This window comes from Fukomys damarensis, unplaced genomic scaffold, assembly GCF_012274545.1.
Source record: "Fukomys damarensis isolate Sample0158 unplaced genomic scaffold, DMR_v1.0_HiC HiC_scaffold_28, whole genome shotgun sequence".
Lineage (NCBI taxonomy): Eukaryota > Metazoa > Chordata > Mammalia > Rodentia > Bathyergidae > Fukomys > Fukomys damarensis.
Window position 1 is genome coordinate 40,478,568 of NW_022900940.1, and position 18,721 is coordinate 40,497,288.

Below are 18,721 nucleotides of genomic sequence, written 5' to 3' on the forward strand. Positions count from 1 at the left end.
GGGGTGAGGGGAGGCGGCCCCCAGCCCGGCGGGGCAGCCCGATGTGAGCACCCTGGCCTGCGGGCTCATCTCCCAGAGTCCCCCAGTATCGTCTGCGCCCTGTCGGGGTGTTGACAGAAGTTTATAGGTTTGTATTGGAGGTTTTAAAATCCGTAAATGTGTTCGTACAGGGTCACTGCTCCCGTGTGGAAAATGTGACCTTGTGCCTTCTCTGCTCAGCGGCGTGTGGGAGTTTTGCACGCCCGCGTGTAGATCTGGCTCAGGGCCTGCCTTCATTGTTCTCATTTAAGTCCGCGCTCCCTGTTTGATGGCCCCCGTTACTGTCTGGCTATCGCACAGCCACTCTTGCTGCTCGTCCCCAGGGCTGCACATAATGGAACTGCCCGGCCCTCCTCTTCCTCCTGAGCCAGCGGGAGGCTTTGGTGGCCGTGGCAGCGGCAGTGTTCCTGGGGCTGTGCGTGGGCACCATACCTCGTGATTGCTGGTGCTGGCTGCTCCATGAGCCTGGCGAGGAGCCGGCTCTCTAGGGAGTGTGACTGGCCAGCCCCCTGCTTCTCCAGGTTTATGCCAGCAAGGAGGTGATCCTGAGTGGGGGCGCCATCAACTCTCCACAGCTGCTCCTGCTCTCAGGTGTCGGGAATGCAGATGACCTCAAGAAACTGGGCATCCCCGTGGTGTGCCACCTGCCTGGTGAGTGCCTGCCCTGGCTCCCCAGAGGCTGCCTCTGCAAAACGAAGTGGCGTAGTGGGCTGTGTTAGTGCAGTAGGTGCCCGGGGGCCACAGGAGTGGTGCTTCCTGGGATTGCCACATCCTCTGCAAGTACGGGGTCCCCCAGGCCTCATAGGATACAGGGTCTTTGTTCTCCTTCCAGCCTTTCCCACACGGGCAAGGAAGGCAGCGTGGGCGTAGGAGAGAGGGCCTGGCTGGCAGACACTGCACACTGCAGGCTCAGCTTCTCGGGAAGGGACATTCAAGCTGAGACCCAGGGATCCAGCAGGCCCGGGTCCAGGACATGAGTGGACAGGAGTGCTTTTCCAGCCCATGGGACACTGAGAAACCACCTGAGCCCATCGTGTAGCCACCTCCCTTACCACTCCCGCCTGTCTCAGGAGTTGGCCAGAACCTGCAGGACCACCTGGAGGTGTACATTCAGCAGGCGTGCACCCAGCCCATCACCCTCCACTCCACCCAGAAGCCCTTGCGGAGGCTCTGCATCGGTCTGGAGTGGCTCTGGAGATTCACAGGTGGGCTCTTTGGCAGCCTTGCTAGATAATCATAGTCTCTCTTGAAGAGCTGAGTGAAGGCTCTGGCCTCACAATGCCAGGTTTGAAGTTGAATTCTTCCATTTACCTCGGCGCCGAGCCTCACTTTTTCCATCTGGAAAATGGGTATCCATTGTTCCTCCTGGTGGGCTGGTATGAGGACCAGAGGCAAAAGCACCTGTCCAGATGAGGCTGCCCAGGGGCTGGGTCTGCGCCCACATGGGGTTCAGGAGCCAGAGGAAAGGCACGGATGGGTGGCCTTGGGGCCAGGAAGCTGCTTGTCAAGCACCCTCTCCCAAACCCTCACACACACAGCTAGCTGAGTGAGAGCCGGCTCTCTGGCATGATTGCTGTTTGAAGCTGTGGTGCTCGGTGAACCCCCTGGGGGAAGGGGAGAGCTGTGGACAGGGCGTGGGGCTGGACACCGGCACAGTACTGGCCTTCCTCACTGAGGCTCTTCCGCCTTGTCCTCTCCTGACACAGGGGACGGAGCCACTGCCCATCTGGAAACAGGCGGGTTCATCCGCAGCCAGCCCGGGGTCCCCCACCCCGACATCCAGTTCCATTTCCTGCCTTCCCAGGTGATTGACCACGGGCGGGTCCCCACGCAGCAGGAAGCTTACCAGGTGAGCAGTGGTGCCTCTGCTGGCCGGATGCTGCCTTTCATCTCCGCAGGGAGCTGTGGCAGGGGTGGGGTGAGGAAGCCAGGCCTGGAGTCTTCCCCAAGGAGGGAGTGTACCAGGAGCACAGCACGTCAGCCTGCAGGGCATGCTCAGGTCCTAGGGCCCAGGCACCATCAGTGGACAGACAAGGCTGCCTCGGCCCTGGGAGTGCCACCCTGAACATGTGGGACTGTAGAATATAAAGGTGGAAGGGAGGAGTGGCTCACGGGTGGTTTGGCATCGCTGTGGAAATGGGTCACCGTCTCTGCTCTTAACTGGATGCAGCACCCGGGCCCTCCCCCCTGGAACCTGAGGCCTCTTTTCCGTGAGTTGGGGTTGATGGAGGCCACTGCAGACCTTGCTGTGTCCTCTGGGCTCTCTTAGGTGCATGTGGGGACCATGCGGGGCACGAGTGTGGGCTGGCTCAAACTGAGAAGTGCCAGCCCGGAGGACCACCCTGTGATCCAGCCCAACTACTTGTCAACAGGTAATTCAGCACCACGTTCATCTCTCCTGGGTCTGGCTCCAGTGGTGGGAATGCCTTTATGGAGTTCCCATTTATCCTTGAACCGTGGCTCAGCCATCCCTGTCCCTAAACTTTGTCCCCCATAGTTTGTGGAGCTTCTCCATCCTGTAGATCTTGCAGTGAGGCTGGCACAGTAACAGGAGGGCCTTCCCTTGTCTCTTCTCCACAGAAACCGATATCAAGGACTTCCGTCAGTGTGTGAAGCTGTCCAGAGAAATCTTTGCGCAGGACGCACTGGCTCCCTTCCGAGGAAAGGAGCTCCAGCCGGGAAGCCACGTGCAGTCAGACGAGGAGATAGATGCCTTTGTGCGGGCAAAAGCCGACAGTGCCTACCACCCCTCGTGCACCTGTAAGATGGGCCAGCCCTCGGATCCCACAGCCGTGGTGGACCCAGAGACCCGGGTGCTGGGGGTGGAGAACCTCAGGGTTGTGGACGCCTCCATCATGCCCAGCGTGGTCAGCGGCAACCTGAACGCTCCCACCATCATGATCGCAGAGAAGGCAGCTGACATCATTAAGGGGCTGCCAGCACTCTGGGACAAGGACGTTCCTGTCTACAAGCCCAAGACGCTGGCCACCCAGCGTTGACACAGCCACTGCCTGAGGGTGATGGGAGAAGCCTCTGGCCATCTGGGAAGACTGACTGACATAGCCCTTGCTCCAAGTGCTTGTTCCTGAACTGGCCAGGACGCTGGGGCCCGATGGCCCCACTCAGTGGCTGAGAGCATGTGACTAGTACCAGTGAGGGAGTCAAGTTCTTTTTCCCCAGTGTTTCCCTCTGGGCCCTTTGGGGGAGACGAGCATTCAGGTCAGGCCCCTCCACCCTGCCTCCCTCAGGGGACAGAGCCGGGGGCTGTAGAGGCAGAGGGCTAACTTACACCGTGTCCTTTCTCATGTCCACGTGGCCTGCCCCAGCCCAGTATCCTGCTGCCTTCCTGGGAGTGGTTCTCTGCTGGCTCCCCTATGAACAGGGGCTCCCTGAGGAGGGGCTGCAAGTTTGAAGTTGAAACCAAGCATCACACCAGAGTCAGCTCAGCCCTGGCTGGCTCACATTCCTGGCGTCCCTGGTTGGGGGAAAGCTGCCAGCGAGGGTGAGCCGAGGCTTCCCTTCCTCTGCCATCCTCACTTAACACCCAGGACACGGGTCCAGGGCGTAGCTGGGTACTGGAGGGGCTCACAGCCCCAACTCTGGTGCTCTGGTTCTCGAGGAATACAGGCTCAACTGAGGCTTTCTTGACCTTGTTTAAGGAGAGAAGGCCACTTGTGCCTCATTACCAAAACTTTCACGATTTAACATTTCAGAAGATCTTCCTGTCGCCAGGAATAACACAAGCCTGGAGAAAGCTCCTCATAAGAGGGCATAGCTGCATCCTGAAGCGGAGATCCTGAGAGAACCTCTCAGGCCCTGGAAGCGGCCCCACACAGACAGTGCTGGTGGATTCTTTCTCTACACATCTGTGGGAATAGACCGAAAATGGTGCTGAGACAGCTGAAAAAGCAGTAAAGTACAACTGGGTGAAAGAAGCAACAGAGAAGATTTGTGTTTTCAGGAGAACAAAAGCAGATACAAGTACCATTTTGTAACTCAGTCCTGTAATCCTGTAACTTGTTAACTGAGGGGCCTTATCCAGACTCTCTTTACCAGGGAACAACTAATGCATCGTGGGTTAATTTTTCTCAAGATACCCAAAGCTACCACCTATAGCAGGGAAGAAAACAGTTGCTATCTGGAAACCTGCTACACTGAGCCCAGACTAAAGAGAAAAACTTGGGAGTTTATGGGAAAAAGGGAGAAGAAAAAAAAAAAACCTACTGGAAAGGTAGAAGAAAATTATCATGCTTTTTCTTTTCTTTTTTTCCTCCCGACTTTGCTGCAGGGTCTCACTAAGTTGCTCAGGCTGGCCTCACACTCACCTGTTGAGTAGGGGAGATCATAAGTATGTACTTGCCTGACTTTTCTCCTTTCTTTTCAAACGTCAGGCAGCTCTTGTTTAATTTTACCTGTGTCTTACTGTGTTTCTTGTTCTAAGAGAGGGTCAAAAAAGACATTTTTAAGTCTTCCTCGAGGTTTCTCCCAGGGAGTCTCCTGTCCCAACATCCAAGGCTGTCCCTCCTCTGGGTCCTGCAGGCGATGCCCGAATAGCCCCGCTGGCCATAGTCTTGCGGGGAGTTGGACAGACTAGCTGAACTCCTGGGCCAAAAGCCTGTAATACCTGGAGCTGAAGGGGCCTCACAGAAAGCAGTGCATGTGTGTAGAGCTCTGAGGAGTCCTGTCCCAGAAGGAGCCCTGCGCTTATGCCACTAGCAGTTCTGACGAAAGGGCCAGCCCAGAGGGGAGCAGGGGAAGCCACCAGCATAAGCAGAAAGGGCATCATAGAGGTGGGAGGTTGTGCCCAAAGTACAGCCCTTCCACTTCCAGGCCAGGCTGCGGCAGTAGTTTTCATAAATGCAAATAGATTCTTCACCCCACCCAAACCACATCCTGCTTCCCAAAGGCTTTTTTCATATTTCCATTGATAAACCAACATGACATCAGTTCTGTCACACAGATTTCTTTCTTTTAAAAATCAGAAGGAAATAAGCCCCCCTCTTCAGAAGCCCTGGCTGCAACCCAGGCGGCCCTTGCTGGCTCCTTCCTCCAGCGCCCACCTCCACCCTGTCTTCAGATCACCCTCAAGCCTGTTCTAATGCTGAAAGCTGGGCCCAAGTCTGTTCCTCCACCTCCCCTGCCCTCCCAGCTCCACAGAGAGGAGGAGAAATGACTTTTCAATGAATGCAAAGTGTAGCCAGAGTCCACTTTGGGGTTGGGGTGCCAGTAAGTAAGGGAGTCAGGGCTCTACAAGATGTCAGCTTGTGGCTAACCCTGTTTTTACAAATGAGTCAGCTGTCCAGCCAAAAATAAAAGCCCGTGGGAAATGCAGCCACAGGGACACTTTAGACTGGTTTGTCTCGCATGATGTCCTTTTTACATTCTGGCTTCAAGAGTGGAGGCACAGGCAAGTGGTGGTACATCCAGCTACCATCTTCGCAGGCACCTTCTGCTGTCCTGACCCTCCTCTCCCAGCCTCTACCGGTTCTGCACACACTAGAGCTGGATGGGCCGTCTGGCTAAGCGGATGTCTGCACCCTGAATAGAGCAGGGCTTTTTTGTTTGTTTTTATCCAGGAATCAAATTCAGGACCTTGAACTTGGCAGGCAGATGCAGTGTCACTGAGCTTAATCCCTGGCCCATAGATTCGGCTCTTAACTAGGTCCTCACAGTTCATTGACAGTTAAATCACAGTAGCCATTTTTACTTTGTTATTAATAAAGACACAAACTATTCTGTTCTTAGGGACACAGGGAGAGAAGATAAAAAAACAAATGTTGAATCCTGAAACTCCTAAAAAAGGAAAGAACCATGCTCTACAACTTTAGATTTTTCTTACCAAGAGAAATTTAATATTAGATGAGAAGTTGAACCAGGCTTCAAGCAGACAGACAATGGGAAGCGGAGCAGCCTGTAAAACACCAGCATTCACTGACTCCGGGAGAGACCATCTCCTGTTCTAGAACATACAGTCCTGGGGTGGCGGTTTGCCCTGCTGATGTTTAGCCACACAGTAAGACCAATACCCAGCAGACACACACAGTCCGAGAGAATGTTGACAGTGGTTTAGCCCTTTGGGAGAAAAGGTGCTCTCTGCAGCTGGTATTAAGTTACCTCTGGCATGCAAGGAGGCTGAGGAAAAGCTACCTGATTCCAGAGCTGCCCTGGAGAGCACCTGTTTCTCTGAAGCTCTCGCTGGCAAAGCCAGCCTGTGCAAGGAGAGCTCCCAGATACAAGGAAATTACACAGTTTTTTTCTGAAGAACATTTTGCATTTTAATAAAAAAGGCTTTATGTCAGGAAATAAGTCATTTACAAACCTTGAAGTGTTTTTGCCTGGATCTGGATTTAAGAATGTCTTACGAAGAGGTTCGTGAGGTCTTTGTAACAAAGTGTCGTTATTTACAAAAAACTGACAGGTTTTCTACATATTAGTTAAAAATTCTGGACCAAAATTGCTACCTGTCGTTTTGATTGCAGCAAATCCCTGCCAAGGTGACATGACGACGTTGCATGACTGTTAACAGAAAGGGAGCCTTGGCAGTTCTAATGATCCGAAAGCGGGTTTCCCAAGACACATGGTTGGAGTGAGTGCATTCTCACGAAAACTTCAGCCCTCTTTCAGTTGCATGTAAAAGCCCTCGAAGAGAACACAGAGCACAGCAGAGATTTGTAAAAGGCCACAGTACGATCCATACAGACCCCAACATCCTAATCCCATTGGTCACCACGGTGCCCCTTCCGTCCTCCGCCCCAGCTCCCGATTTAAAACACGCAGCACCCCCCAGTGCCCAGCACAGGCGCACACGCTGTGCTCACCCGTGCAGTTCTTTGCACGCTGGTGTTGGCAGCTGAGGAAACCAAACCGAGGGACGCCCCAGGGCAGAGTGGCTGGTTTGACTCACTCTGTCAGCTAACTGCAGGGTCACGTAAACCAAACAAAAGACAGTTGCAACCCATGGTGGATAAAAGGTACAATATCAAAATCAAAACTCTTGCCCAAAGAAAAGACTGCAAATCGTCATCTTGTGTATCCGATGTAAAGACAGGTTTATAGTGACTCAAAATACGTTAGAAAAATTTCTGTAGTGTCAAGTTCTTTTGAACTCAAAATTTTACCCCCAAAGGATTTTCACAGAATAAGTGAGAATTTGCTCTATTTCTGTATAGCCCCAGTAAAAATACTAACAGTTTCTAGATTTCAGTGGGGATCTACACTTGTTAGGACCCATGGGTATTGCTGCAGTTCAAATACGGTACGATAATTACAAAATATAGACCATCTCTTTACAAATACAAATTGTAGTATATTACAAGTCATGTACAATAAGGAAATCTATAATTTTTAAACAAACTAGCGTATCTAAGTTTACCTGGTTGCAAGTGCATTATTACTCCAGCTTACAGTTGCCCTTGAGGGTGAGTCAGAACTGACCATCCGAGTGGTGTCCTCTCATGTAAACTGGTGCCACCTAACAGAAAACCTCGTCTGTCTGCTCCCGCTCCCCTCTGGTGAAGGGCCCAGGTGGCGGGGTTCTGACACACACTACTGCAAAGAGCGGAACCGGAACCAGGAAGCAGGGTTTAAAAATGGATATGCTGTGATATGCTAGACCCGTGGCTGAGGTAATGACACGGGTGTGGTGATGGTCATCACCTTTAACCTTCCCCCGTGTGCCCGTGGGTGGGCGCCCTGGGTCGTACCTGCCTGTGTGTCATGTGGGGCTGGTCTGACTCCTCACCATCCTGTCTCAGGGCTGGGCCTGCTGTCTGGCCGGCCTAGTGCACAGGGCACTGCCAGGCTCGGCTGCTCGGAGCCTGCTCCTACCAGGGTTATGGCTTCCTTGAGGCATGACATCGCTTGTACAAAAGTCTTAATTGAATATTGTCCTCCCAGCTAGTGCCTAAACTCTCCTAACTATGAGGCACTTTATCCCTGGCCCTCCTGCACCCCCACCCCTGAGGCCAGAGCCAAGTCTGCCCCTCAGTGGGGCTACAAGGTGGTGATACAGATCATTTCATCGGCCAGGTCCTCCTCATCTCGCCCAGGGTCTGGCTCCTCGTCGCTGTAGCCAGGCCCAAACTCCTGGAGTTCGTAGTCCTGCCGGGGAGAGACCAGGCCCACATCCCCATTGGCCCGAGGACACATGCTCCCGTTGAGCAGGGTGCTGGCCGCACTCTCCATCTCATCGATGGTTAGGTCACAGGCATCGGCGATTTCATGTTTGGTCGCTGACACAAATTTTGGGTCCCTTGCATAGCGTCCCAAGCCTTCGGAAATCAGGACCTGTGCGGGAAAGAAGACCCAGTGCATGCATGTGTTACAAGGGTGGAGGGAGGTGGCAGAAAGAGCTGCTCTCGCCACCCTGCACGATGTGTTATGCTCTCAGCCCAGTCGTGTTTACTAGACCTTATGCGCGACAACTAAATGTAGATGGCTTCGGCTCTGGAAACGTCACAGAGCTGAAAAGCTACTCATGGCCCAACAAGAGTGGTGCCCACCAGGGAGATAATGGCCAGAGCAGCGGCCCTGGCAGGAAGTGCACATGTCCGGGCGGTGCAGCTCGCTTAGGAGACTTGGCTGGATTCTTTCTGCTATCAGAGCTGTCAAACGTGGGTGACAGGGCCACACCACCTCCTCTTGCCATGCGACTGGCCCTAGCCTCTGCTGTCCCTGGGGCGTGCCCTCCCATGGCGCAGGACTATACTCACTGCCTCCACCAAGCTGTCCGCGCTCCTCTGCTTGTCACTGTTCTTGTTACGGAAGCTGCCGGGGACGGTCAGGCTGGCTGGTGTGAAAGTCCGATAGGAGACGTCAGGCTCGTCTGTGTACCAGGAGCTGCGGTGCAGGGATGGCAGGCTGCCGTTGACCTGGTCCAGGGACTCTGACCGCTCCACCTGGATCAAGGGGGTGTAGCACGGTGTCCAGTCCCTGTATGGAGGGGTTGCTGGAGGGGTGGCCCATGACCGGGTTGAGTGGCTTGGTGAGTACTTCGGGGCTTTGCTTGAGTCGAGGCCTGCAACTGCCATGATCTGGGGAGAGAGAGGTGGGGAAGGAGGAGGCCTCAGGGTTCTGGCCCTTGTGTCCCTTTAGAAAGACTGGGCACAGACGCTGCTTTACAATGCAGCCTCCCTGAGGGCTCCGAAGGATGCGTGCTGCAGACAATGCAGTGAGCTGGCAGGAGAGCTGCCTTCCTAGTGCCGTCTTCTGTACCCCACATCCACAGCGCATTTTCTGCACTGTGCCCAGGAGTTTTCTAATTCATGCACTTGCTTTAGCGCGATGAAGAATCAGGAAGATGAACAAGCAGTGGGGTGTAAATGTATCACCCAAGCCACTCCGGGTGTTAAAGTGAATTACGTTCAGGGGAAACTATGGATTCCAGCTCACGTGGGGAAACACTGCTGGGTCTCCTTGCTCTCGTGCAGCCCTTCCTTCCATAGGTTCTGAAATGTGAGGCATAAGCTTGCTTCTTAGGACTCCTCCACAGCAGGTCTGCCTTGGGATGCCTGCTCTGCAGAGGGTGCCCAGGCCCATCTGTGTCAACAGTACAGGCCCGTGGTCAAACAGGAAGCCACGGCCCGCCAGTGGGGGCATTTGGGACAAATGAGACCTGGCCCGGGTCTGGGTGGAGCCACGCTCTTTAGGGACCTCCATGCCTGCTCGATTCATGGCCTGGGTCTGATGGCCTGGGGCTTCTACAGGTCTGTCCTTCCATGAGGACACAAGACTAAAGTGGCATTAGAAGTGTATGCAGAGAAGTAAAAAGCTGGCAGAGACTCTCAGAAAATCTGAAGTGACCACTGAGCGATCATTCATTCAGGACGCTGGGTGAGGACCCTGAAGAGCCCTGACTCTGCCCCGACTGGCTGCTAGGCTCTCCCTGGACAGCCCTGCCCCACATACCCATAGCAGGTTTTCAGAAAGAAAAAGAACCACATTCTTTCCCCTGAAGCAGAGCTCTGGTCAGTGGGGTTTAGGCTGTGGGCTGCCGCCTGCTCTGCTGCCTTCCCGTGGGCAGTGGTGCCCTGGGCCACAGGGTACATCTGCAGAGGGCTCCAGGAAGGGACCTTAGTGGAGGAACCGCCCCTTGGAGGAGATAAAGAGCAACCCTGAGCACCGGAAACCTGACTAGCGACTGGGCCATCTGGGGCTGGGACCTTAGCAGGCCACCTTCACCAAGAAGAGGTGTGGGCACTGGATTCAAGTGCCCACTCATCCCACCTCCCTGAGGAGCAGCTGCAGAGTGGGACTGAGGGTTCATCCCTCCCCACAGCTGCTGGGGAGGGTCACGTTCCAAGAGTGGCCAAGGCAGAGGCAAGGCCAGGAGGACACGTACCTGCTGCTGCACCAGATGCAGAGGCAGGGCCGTGCGGTGTGGCAGGGTGGGGGATGGCGGGGCCTCCTCCTGGCTGCTCTGCCGGCGCAGACACTCGAAGTTGAAGGAGGATCTCCGGTGGGCTGTGGAGTGAAGCGCACCATGCCTGTGAAGGACGTTCAGTCCAGAGCCGGCCTCCAGCATGAGCCCCCCAAGCCCCAGGAGGAGTCAAGCCGTGCATGCCAGATGAAGCATTATCTAGTGAGTCTCCCAAACCATCTCGACTTTAGGAGTGGAGGAGGAAAGCAGCCCAACTCAAGAGATTTTTTAAAAGTACAAGTTGATTACTTTTAAATGTTTGCCTGTTGTCGGGCAGGTAGCACAGGAAACAAGCACATGAGTGACCCTGCTCTCGCCTCCCAGAGACCGAGTATGGGGCCCTGGGTTTCTACCTCTTAAAAGGGAGGGATCTGCCTGCTCCTAATCAGCTCAGCAGGCAGGGGCAAACTTCTGTTGGCAAAGACCCAGCCTCCTTGGCACCCAAGCAAAGAACAGCCCTAAGAATACGGCCACCTGCTAGGACCCATTCTGAGTGGAGTTTTCAGGTGAGGAAAGACAACAAGATGATCCGGGCTTCCGACCTCACAGAAAGCCAGGCCTAGGAGATCAGTCTCAATTCTGTTGAGAGCAACAGAGCCACAGGCCTTTTTGCTGGAAGCCTCTCCACCCTCACAGAGCTGTTTCAGGGAGACCAGTGTAGTTCACAAGCAGCGGCTGCATTATTTCAACTGCCCCTTCCTTGACATTTGCTTCCAAGGACATAGAGCACTCTTGCACCCCAGCAAAACTTCATATCCTCCTGATTCCTCTACAGAACCTCAGGGGCTGCCGTGGGAGTCTTCCTGGAACTGCATATGAAGCTCTAGAGACGGATCTGTGATGAAGAAAAAGCCAAGCCTCTCACTGGCCAGCACCCAGGGTGGGGGAATGAGCAGGACAGGCAGCTGTGCCTCTGGCCCGACGCCCACCGAGGTGCATGCTGGGACCTCCTAACTGAGCTGCTGTATGGCGCACAGCTGCCTTCATCAGGAGGCCGTCCCTCACCAAACAGTGTGCCACAGAGGACATGCCTCCCTGCCGGTTCAGAGCAGGACCAGATGCGTACGGTGCCTCTCCATGTCCCACAGTGGTCCCTGCATCCCTCCATCAGTCTCTGGAGAAGGTCAAGCCTCAGTGGCAGAGAACACAGCCAGAGCAGTTCAGTGTTGTCCCTGCCCGAGGTCTGAGCTGACAGCAAAGCGCCTCTTGGCACTGGGGCTGGGCCATCTATGGAGAGGCATGCATGTGTCCCCCTGGGTGGTGTGGACGGCCAGAGATAAAGGCACAGGTCTAAGGAAGGCAGTGAAAACTGCAGGGCAGGGGCCTTTGCCAGCCCCTCCTGTGCATATTTCTAGTACTCAGGAGGTACAGTTTGATTCCATTCAGCAGCATGTGTTTGGAGCTGCACAATTAAATATTAACCATGGAAACAGGTCCACTTCCACTCCCGAGCAGGCTGTGACAGCTTCACTGAGACATGGGGCTCCAGGCACCACCCAGAGTGCTCTGCCTGCCCGGCAGTCGGCACACTCAGGAGCCACCATGTCTCAGCTATTTTTGGTTACCGATTATCAAAATTAAACTTCATTCCTCAGAAACGCAGAAATGGGTATTCATTAACCGGCACCCAAATGGCTACATGCTTAGATTTAAACCCGGCACTGGAAGCAGGCAGGGGATAGCACACCCTTCCCCAGGGGGTGCGCTGAGAGCGCCATCATCAGTGCCGCAGGAGAGGCAGGTGAGCCCCTTGCAGGCCGGCTTTGATGGTCCAGGAACGGGAGAGCATGTCCTGCAGGTGACCCCAAGGCCCAGACCTGCCCCTGAGCACAGGGTACCAGCCTACTGGGGGCACAGAGGGGGAGGGAGGAAATAAACCTGGGTGGGAGCCAATGCCAAGAATCCCCGGTGCTCTGCATAGCGCAGGTTTGCAGGGCAGGCCTGGGCAAGGAGCTCCACACCCGACCCACACTTCCCTCCGCTTCCTGGGCGAGGACAGGGACAGGACTGATGACAACACAAGCTCCCCTCCCAGGACGGACCCCAGCTCAAAGGCGATTCTGTACACCCCGGAAGTCCCTTCTGACGTGCGAGTGTAGGTTGTTACTCTGCTTCTCTCTCCTCTGAGAGCCAGTAACCATTGCAAGTGTTCTAGGCTCCATCACAGTGGACAAGAATGAGAGAAAAAGGAAACAGGATGTGATCTCCTCCCGGGGGATTGGTCTGAGGGACGAGTGGCCCCAGATATGGTACAACAAATATGCCACGTCCCCCCGGGGTTGCAAGCAGGGACAGGCACACTGGGAGGCTTCACCCAAACCAAGAAATCCGGCCTCACGCGGTGGGGTGGGAGGTAGTAGGCGTCTCCTGGGGGATCTCCGAGAATCAAAGCCAACAGGTGAGTCATCATCCTCCAAGAAGCCTTGGGGGTGGTGGTAGCCTCGGGGCCTTTCGAAGTCCATGGTGCTGCCTGGGTATCTGTTGTAACAGCTGTAGTTTTGCCTATCAGTCAGAAAGGGCCCAAAGAGAAGGTTCACATGAGATGCTGGGCAATGAGCGCTGTCAAAGTCCCGTTCCTGTCCCTCGTACTCAGGACTAGCAGACGAGGCAGTCCTCACTGCCTCAGTGTCATGGAAGATGCTGGTGGAGAGCAAGGGCCGTGGGGGGGGGGCTCAAGAAACATGCCAGCACTCAACTCCTGCCCAGTTCCTCCCGCCTCCTCTGCCCTCCCCTGCCCCGGAGCTGGGGCTCCGGCTTTGCTTTTTAGGGAATCCTGAATGCAGGGACAGGAGGGACCCGGTGGGGGCAGCTTCCCGATCTCCGCCCAAGCCGGAGCCCCTCACCTGCTCCAGGTGGGAGAGCTGTCCTCGTAGCGCTCCTCACTACTGAAGTACTCCTGCTCCCCCAAGCAGCGGGGGTCCCTGAAGTAGCCATGTATCTCGGGGTCTTCTCGGCAAATAGTTGGGAACTGCTCATCCCCTGAGTCAGACCTGCAGTTGGGACAGAGGTCTGAGAGCCTGCAGCCCTCCTGGGAGCTCCTGGCTGCTCTCCAGGCACCCCTGCCTCAGCAGGTGGGACAGGCCTCTGGCAAGGATGCGCTGTGTGCTCGGTCTCTTTCAGCCCCCTGAGCAATGCCGGGCAGAACTGCTTGCGGGAGCTGAGGTGCCAGTGTCACCCGGAGGACAAAAAGAAGGCCGTCTGTTCTGATGCCCCTGCCCCCATTTCAGCCCAGTGTGACTTCCTAACCCTGAATGAAGAGGCCTCCTTACGACTGACTTCCCACTACAGCAAAGTTGGAGGGGAAGGCAGCTTGGAATGCAGTCACGGGAGGTGCGCATGGAAAATTTCTGCTCTGTTTATAACTCACCCTGCCCCAGGCTGTCACACCATCCCCCTGAAATCAGGCTTCTCAAGCCCCAAGAGAATAGGCAGCATCAATGCTCTCTCCAGAGAAAGAACTGCAGATTTAGTTCAGTGGCACCGCGCCTGCCTTGCAAGTGCAAGGTTCTGAGTTCAATCCTCAGTCCCAAAAGAACAAAGAACCGCTGCGTGTCCTTGGAGCGCCCCACTCCCTTGCGTCCTGCCCGGGCCCCAGGGCTCCAAATGAAGACCCATCCCTGCCTGCCCCGACATGACCGTCCCGTCCACACGTGCAGAGCAGAATACGCAGCACACAGGGTGAGGGACATGGGGCGATGACCAGGGAGACCTGATACCTGGTTCAGGAGGCTCGGGCCATGCCATGCAAGTGGGCCTCCAGGGAGCCCCCCGGCAGGCACCCACCAGTTCTTGGTTGGCAGCAGGGGCTATGCAGATATAAACCACCACGTTCAACCCCAGTGTGCAGCCCTGAATATGAAAATCTGCTGGGCTGCTCAGCACCACGAAGTTACTCTTTCTGTTCAGCACTGGGAGAGGCCAGCTGGTAACAAGACAGTGCAGCGTTTACCTCAGAAACACAGGCAGTGAGCACCTACCTAATGTACGTTTCATAATAGCGTGTCCTATCCAGGAAAGGCACATGGGAGGGAGGGAGAAAATAAAAGTTAAACATTTCCAGCAACATTTAAAGTGCAGCTGTCAGGTGACTTCCCAGAGTAAGGGGTGGACAAACTATGCTGTGCCTGCTGAGCGTGGGCTTTTGTGTGGTGCGTGAGCCAGGGACAGCTTTTACACTTATAAAAGGACCGGGGGAAAATGAAAAGAAAAACATTTCATCAGACATGAGCACATCCAGATTTTGGCACCCATGCACATGGTTCTGTGGGGCCACAGCTGCACCTGTTCACTTAGGTGTACTCTCGGCAGCTTTCACCCTGCAACGGCAGAGTTCAGTAGTTGCAAGAGAGACCATGGTTCTCTCTCTGGCCCTTTCCAGAAGAAATCCCCAACCCCTGGCCCAGCCTATCTCAGTACACCTGGGGGACGGGGTGGACTGTGTGGGTGTGCTCTCAGGAAATCACCCCACAAGGCAGGATACAGGACCGCAGGCCGTCTCTCAGGGCCCTCCAGGGGCTGGTGTGCAGACAAGACACAGCTCAGGGGCAACTCACAAATTCTAATACTGTTACCAGCACAGACACATTTTAAAGGTTACCTTTTAATACTGGACCATCTTTGAGGCTCCCGGTCATGCTTGTGGGAGGAATGATGCCCATTTTCAGACACATGCTCAAGGTTCCCAATGCTGGGTCGCTTTCCATGGGCAGCTTTGGACATATTGGCATTATTGAGATTGGCATTTGTTGAGGTGGGAACTTGCTTTCCTATGGAATTATGGTTATGATGGTTATGACACACCGAATTTCCTGCTGGAGGAAACAGCGGTTTCTCAGTATCACTTGCAGGTGGAACTGAAGGCCTTTGGACATGCAGGGGACGGTGGGTGGTATTGGTCTGCTGAAGGGAATCTCTCCTATCACTATTAACATGATTGACATGGTTTCCAAGCAGGGCACCATTTCTCTGCAAAATAATGGGAGACAACACCAGGTAATTTAACAAGTATTTGATGCAGGCTAGCTATGTTAGGTAATTCTTTCTACACGAAAAGCAAATTCTAGGTAGGCTGCAAAACAGTCTGTCTCAATGGTCAGGGTGGCATTTGGTTGGTGTGGCCGTTTGTCCCTCTGACACGAGGAAGGTTACTAGTTCCTGAGTCAGGGAGCAAGCTCTCATCTGCCACTGGAGTGCACTCTTCCGGTCCCTCTGAGCAGAGGCGGTGGGGTGGCCAAGGGGCGCTAAGGACCCAGGGAGGGACAGAAGTGTGGGAAGCCACTGGCAGGACCCAGGGTGCTCCTCCACACTGGCCAGTGACCGTGGCCAAGCTTCTCAGCAGCTGCCAGCCAAGGGCAGGGGGCACTCAGGGAAGGAGCTGGCCTGGCCTAGAAGAGGCCCTGCTGAGTGGAAAGGCCTGAGGGTGCGGAGGACATGGTCTCAAGCCCCACTGCACCCTGCAGCTGGTTTGTACTCTCCAGACTCTTCTGTGGATCGTTAAGAACCCCGCCACAGTCCTGCCCTACTCCATCCAGGTGGCCAGTGTGTAGCTAGGCGTGGAATAATTACTTTGAATACATCGTCTTCTTCTCTTTTTGTTTCCTCTGGCTCATCGTCTTGTAAATCACAGGATATAGCACGCCGGATTTCTGGCCCAATGTCATGCAGTGTCCTTAATCCTGCCTAGATCAATGAAAACAGCAGAACAGATTAGACAACACGAGTCCTACGTTCAGCCTGGAGCTTGGATTTGCTCCTGCCTGGTTCAGCGGTGGGAGGAGGAGGAGTGTCTGAAGTCCAGTCCAGGAACTGATGGACTGTAACAGAAGGCAGCCGAAGGGTTGCTGGGTGTGGCTGGGGGGATCACCTCCTCCGCAAATGCCCCATTCGCAGGAAGCACTTCCTGTTTGCTAGTACTAGGGTCTGTCTGCCATGGCCAAGGTTGTAGGTGCCTGTCTAAGTGATAGTCTATGGCAAGATCACTTGCAGGCTGCATCTCCTGCGCCTCAAACAGGGTAGGGAGCATAGCCTGGCTATTCTAAAGGGAAGGCTGCATCCAGGATGAGGCAGCCTAGGTGCAGGTGCCAGAGGAGGAAGCAGACCAAGAAGGCATCACGGTCACTGGCTCTGCTGAAAAGTCATGAAACAAGTGAGACACAACACACTGCAATCACCAGCACACTCGGACCACGACAGAACAGCTGACACACACACAGACCCGGCTGCTCTGCAGGAGGGCTGCCATGGCTATCTGTGGTGTCCTGGCCTGCAGCCCAGAGAGAGCTGCGGTCTGCCAAGGGAGGGCCACGCTTCTGAAGGCCATGAAAACTGTTCACTGACCTCTGCAGGCAGCACAAGACCCACCGGGTGATCAGCAGGCGCCCTGGGAAGTTCTGCACTGCCCCTGAGAACCACTCAGCTGGCCTTCCTTACTCCATCCAGATCTTTGGGGTATATCCTGGGGGAAGCCCTGTATTGTTCAAACTCACAGCTTTGTTAGGGAAACATTCTGCAGCGCTGCGGGACTACAGATGGGGAAAGTGCAGTCTCCAGCTCTGAGAAAGTGACGACGCTTAAGCCCCCGATTTAAAGGAAAATAGCATGCTGCTTTCAAGACTAATAGGGACCGTGAAGCTACTTCATCCTTTCCCACAAAGTCTTGCGTCCAAAAGAAGAATTTCCCTTCTGCCCCTGGCCTGTGGTCCTGTATCTGGGCGGCACCTCCTCATTTACCAGCAGCTCCTCAGCTGCTGAGAACGGGCAGAGCAGCTAAGACGCTGGCTGTGCAGGTCTTCACATGCAGCTGGGGTCCCCGTGTCGGGGTGGTTTGCAAAGGCCAGCTGGTCACAGAGCGCTGGGGCCTCGGGGAGGAGCCCACACTCCTGCCCTTTTCCTTCAGCACCTCACAGAGGACACTGACGAAGCACAACAAGCACACCCGAGATACTCAGGCCATAGGACAGGTGCCCAGCAGCGGGCAGAACTGGCTTCCCAGGAAGCCATCCCTAAAAATGGCCTTGTCCCTGAGGGGCTATGAGATGGCTGTGTAAATACGTGACAACAGCAGAGTCTGACCTGAACCCTGCTGTGAACAGAGACAGCAGGTCTGTGTGTTTCGTGAACTGTGGAGGATGAAAGCGGTGCCGGGAGTCCAAGTGTCAAGGCTGCTGGCTAGAAGTGCTGTGGTCTTGCAGGGGACAGACAGAAGCGTGTCGGGTCAAGCCATGTCTCTGGCGTGATCCACGAAGCAGCTCCTCACCCTTCTGACCCTATGATCACATGCACACGCACAGGCACACACGCTCTCCCTCTCCCGAGTTTTCTCACTTCAGCACAGTGAAGTGCGGGGAGTCATCTGCTCCCGAGGCAGAACCACCTGCCGTTCTGTGGAAGTGAAACGAGGGGAACTCTAAGATCTGCTGGTAGAAGGTCTTGTGCAGCCCAGCTGCAGGCATATGGAGAAAGGCTGCTCCCAGTAGGACTGAAGAGCCTGAGATACGATCATTCAGTTTCCTAGAGCACAGTTTTCTGGGGATGATAAGCTAAACAAGGGTCTCACTGTCTGATTTTGGATCAACTGGAAGGAAAGTTGTGTTACATAGCTGAGGCTCAAACAAGAAGAGACAAGGCTTTAGGCACCTGGTGGCATCTCCAAAAATAAACCCGGATGACAGTGCAATGCCACCAGCACCCCCAAATAAATTATTCATGTTAATCATGTTACAAGGCAGCAGGGACCAGAGCACTCCCGATTTAGACAGCAGACAAGCCTAGTTACTGTCATTCAACTGACTGGACTAGGTCAAATGAAAAGGAATAGAAAACTATTTATTTGGATAATTTTTAACATCATCCTCTGTTGATGGGTTGACATTTCACTGAAATACATATATAACATGATTGCATAATACAAACAAAAACTCTCCGGCATGTCTTCCAGTGATACACAGGATTAGGGCTCAGTCAACAAGACAGTGCAGCAATCAGACAAGGGACAGAGGAATTTGTAAGCAACATAAATCATGAAGAAGGCTGAGAGGTGGCCCAAGGTACCACCTCCCAAGACAAATAATGACAACATATTCGTTAAAAGGACATCAGAGGAGGAGAGACAGCATCACTCTTCCCAGATATGTAAGTCGAAGTCTAGATACCATGATTCTGGTTCGTTTGTTACACGCAGACAAATCACACCTGCAAAGAGTCCACACCAACTCGCGACCCAAGGGGGCGGAGGACACAGATGGTCCCGAACTAGAACGGAAATGA

At 54.4% G+C, this 18,721-nt stretch overlaps 2 protein-coding genes across 6 annotated transcripts in view; one reads left to right on the forward strand and one right to left on the reverse strand.

The window, feature by feature from the left end:
* The window catches only part of Chdh (choline dehydrogenase), a 23,338-nt gene extending 19,328 nt beyond the window's left edge, over nt 1–4,010 (forward strand). Inside the window, exons 5-9 of the mRNA XM_010643190.2 lie at nt 537–690; nt 1,110–1,244; nt 1,746–1,888; nt 2,309–2,411; nt 2,620–4,010. Coding sequence (XP_010641492.1) covers nt 537–690; nt 1,110–1,244; nt 1,746–1,888; nt 2,309–2,411; nt 2,620–3,038 — 954 coding nt within the window. The 3' untranslated portion in view covers nt 3,039–4,010. The remainder of the gene's footprint in view (nt 1–536; nt 691–1,109; nt 1,245–1,745; nt 1,889–2,308; nt 2,412–2,619) is intronic.
* Nucleotides 4,011–5,892: 1,882 nt separating this feature from the next.
* Cacna1d (calcium voltage-gated channel subunit alpha1 D) overlaps nt 5,893–18,721 on the reverse strand; it is a 325,064-nt gene continuing 312,235 nt past the window's right edge. For 3 of the 5 annotated variants that reach the window (XM_010643039.2, XM_033757094.1, XM_010643043.2), the window contains 8 exons: nt 16,022–16,135; nt 15,054–15,421; nt 14,434–14,460; nt 13,300–13,446; nt 12,795–12,958; nt 10,379–10,500; nt 8,751–9,071; nt 5,893–8,325 (listed from right to left, as the gene is read on the reverse strand). In XM_010643039.2, the coding sequence (XP_010641341.1) occupies nt 8,032–8,325; nt 8,751–9,071; nt 10,379–10,500; nt 12,795–12,958; nt 13,300–13,446; nt 14,434–14,460; nt 15,054–15,421; nt 16,022–16,135 (1,557 nt within the window). In that variant the 3' untranslated portion in view covers nt 5,893–8,031. Of the gene's footprint in view, nt 8,326–8,750; nt 9,072–10,378; nt 10,501–12,770; nt 12,959–13,299; nt 13,447–14,433; nt 14,461–15,053; nt 15,422–16,021; nt 16,136–18,721 lie in introns of all 5 variants that reach the window. The other 2 variants (XM_010643036.3, XM_033757092.1) reach the window with 2 other exon arrangements.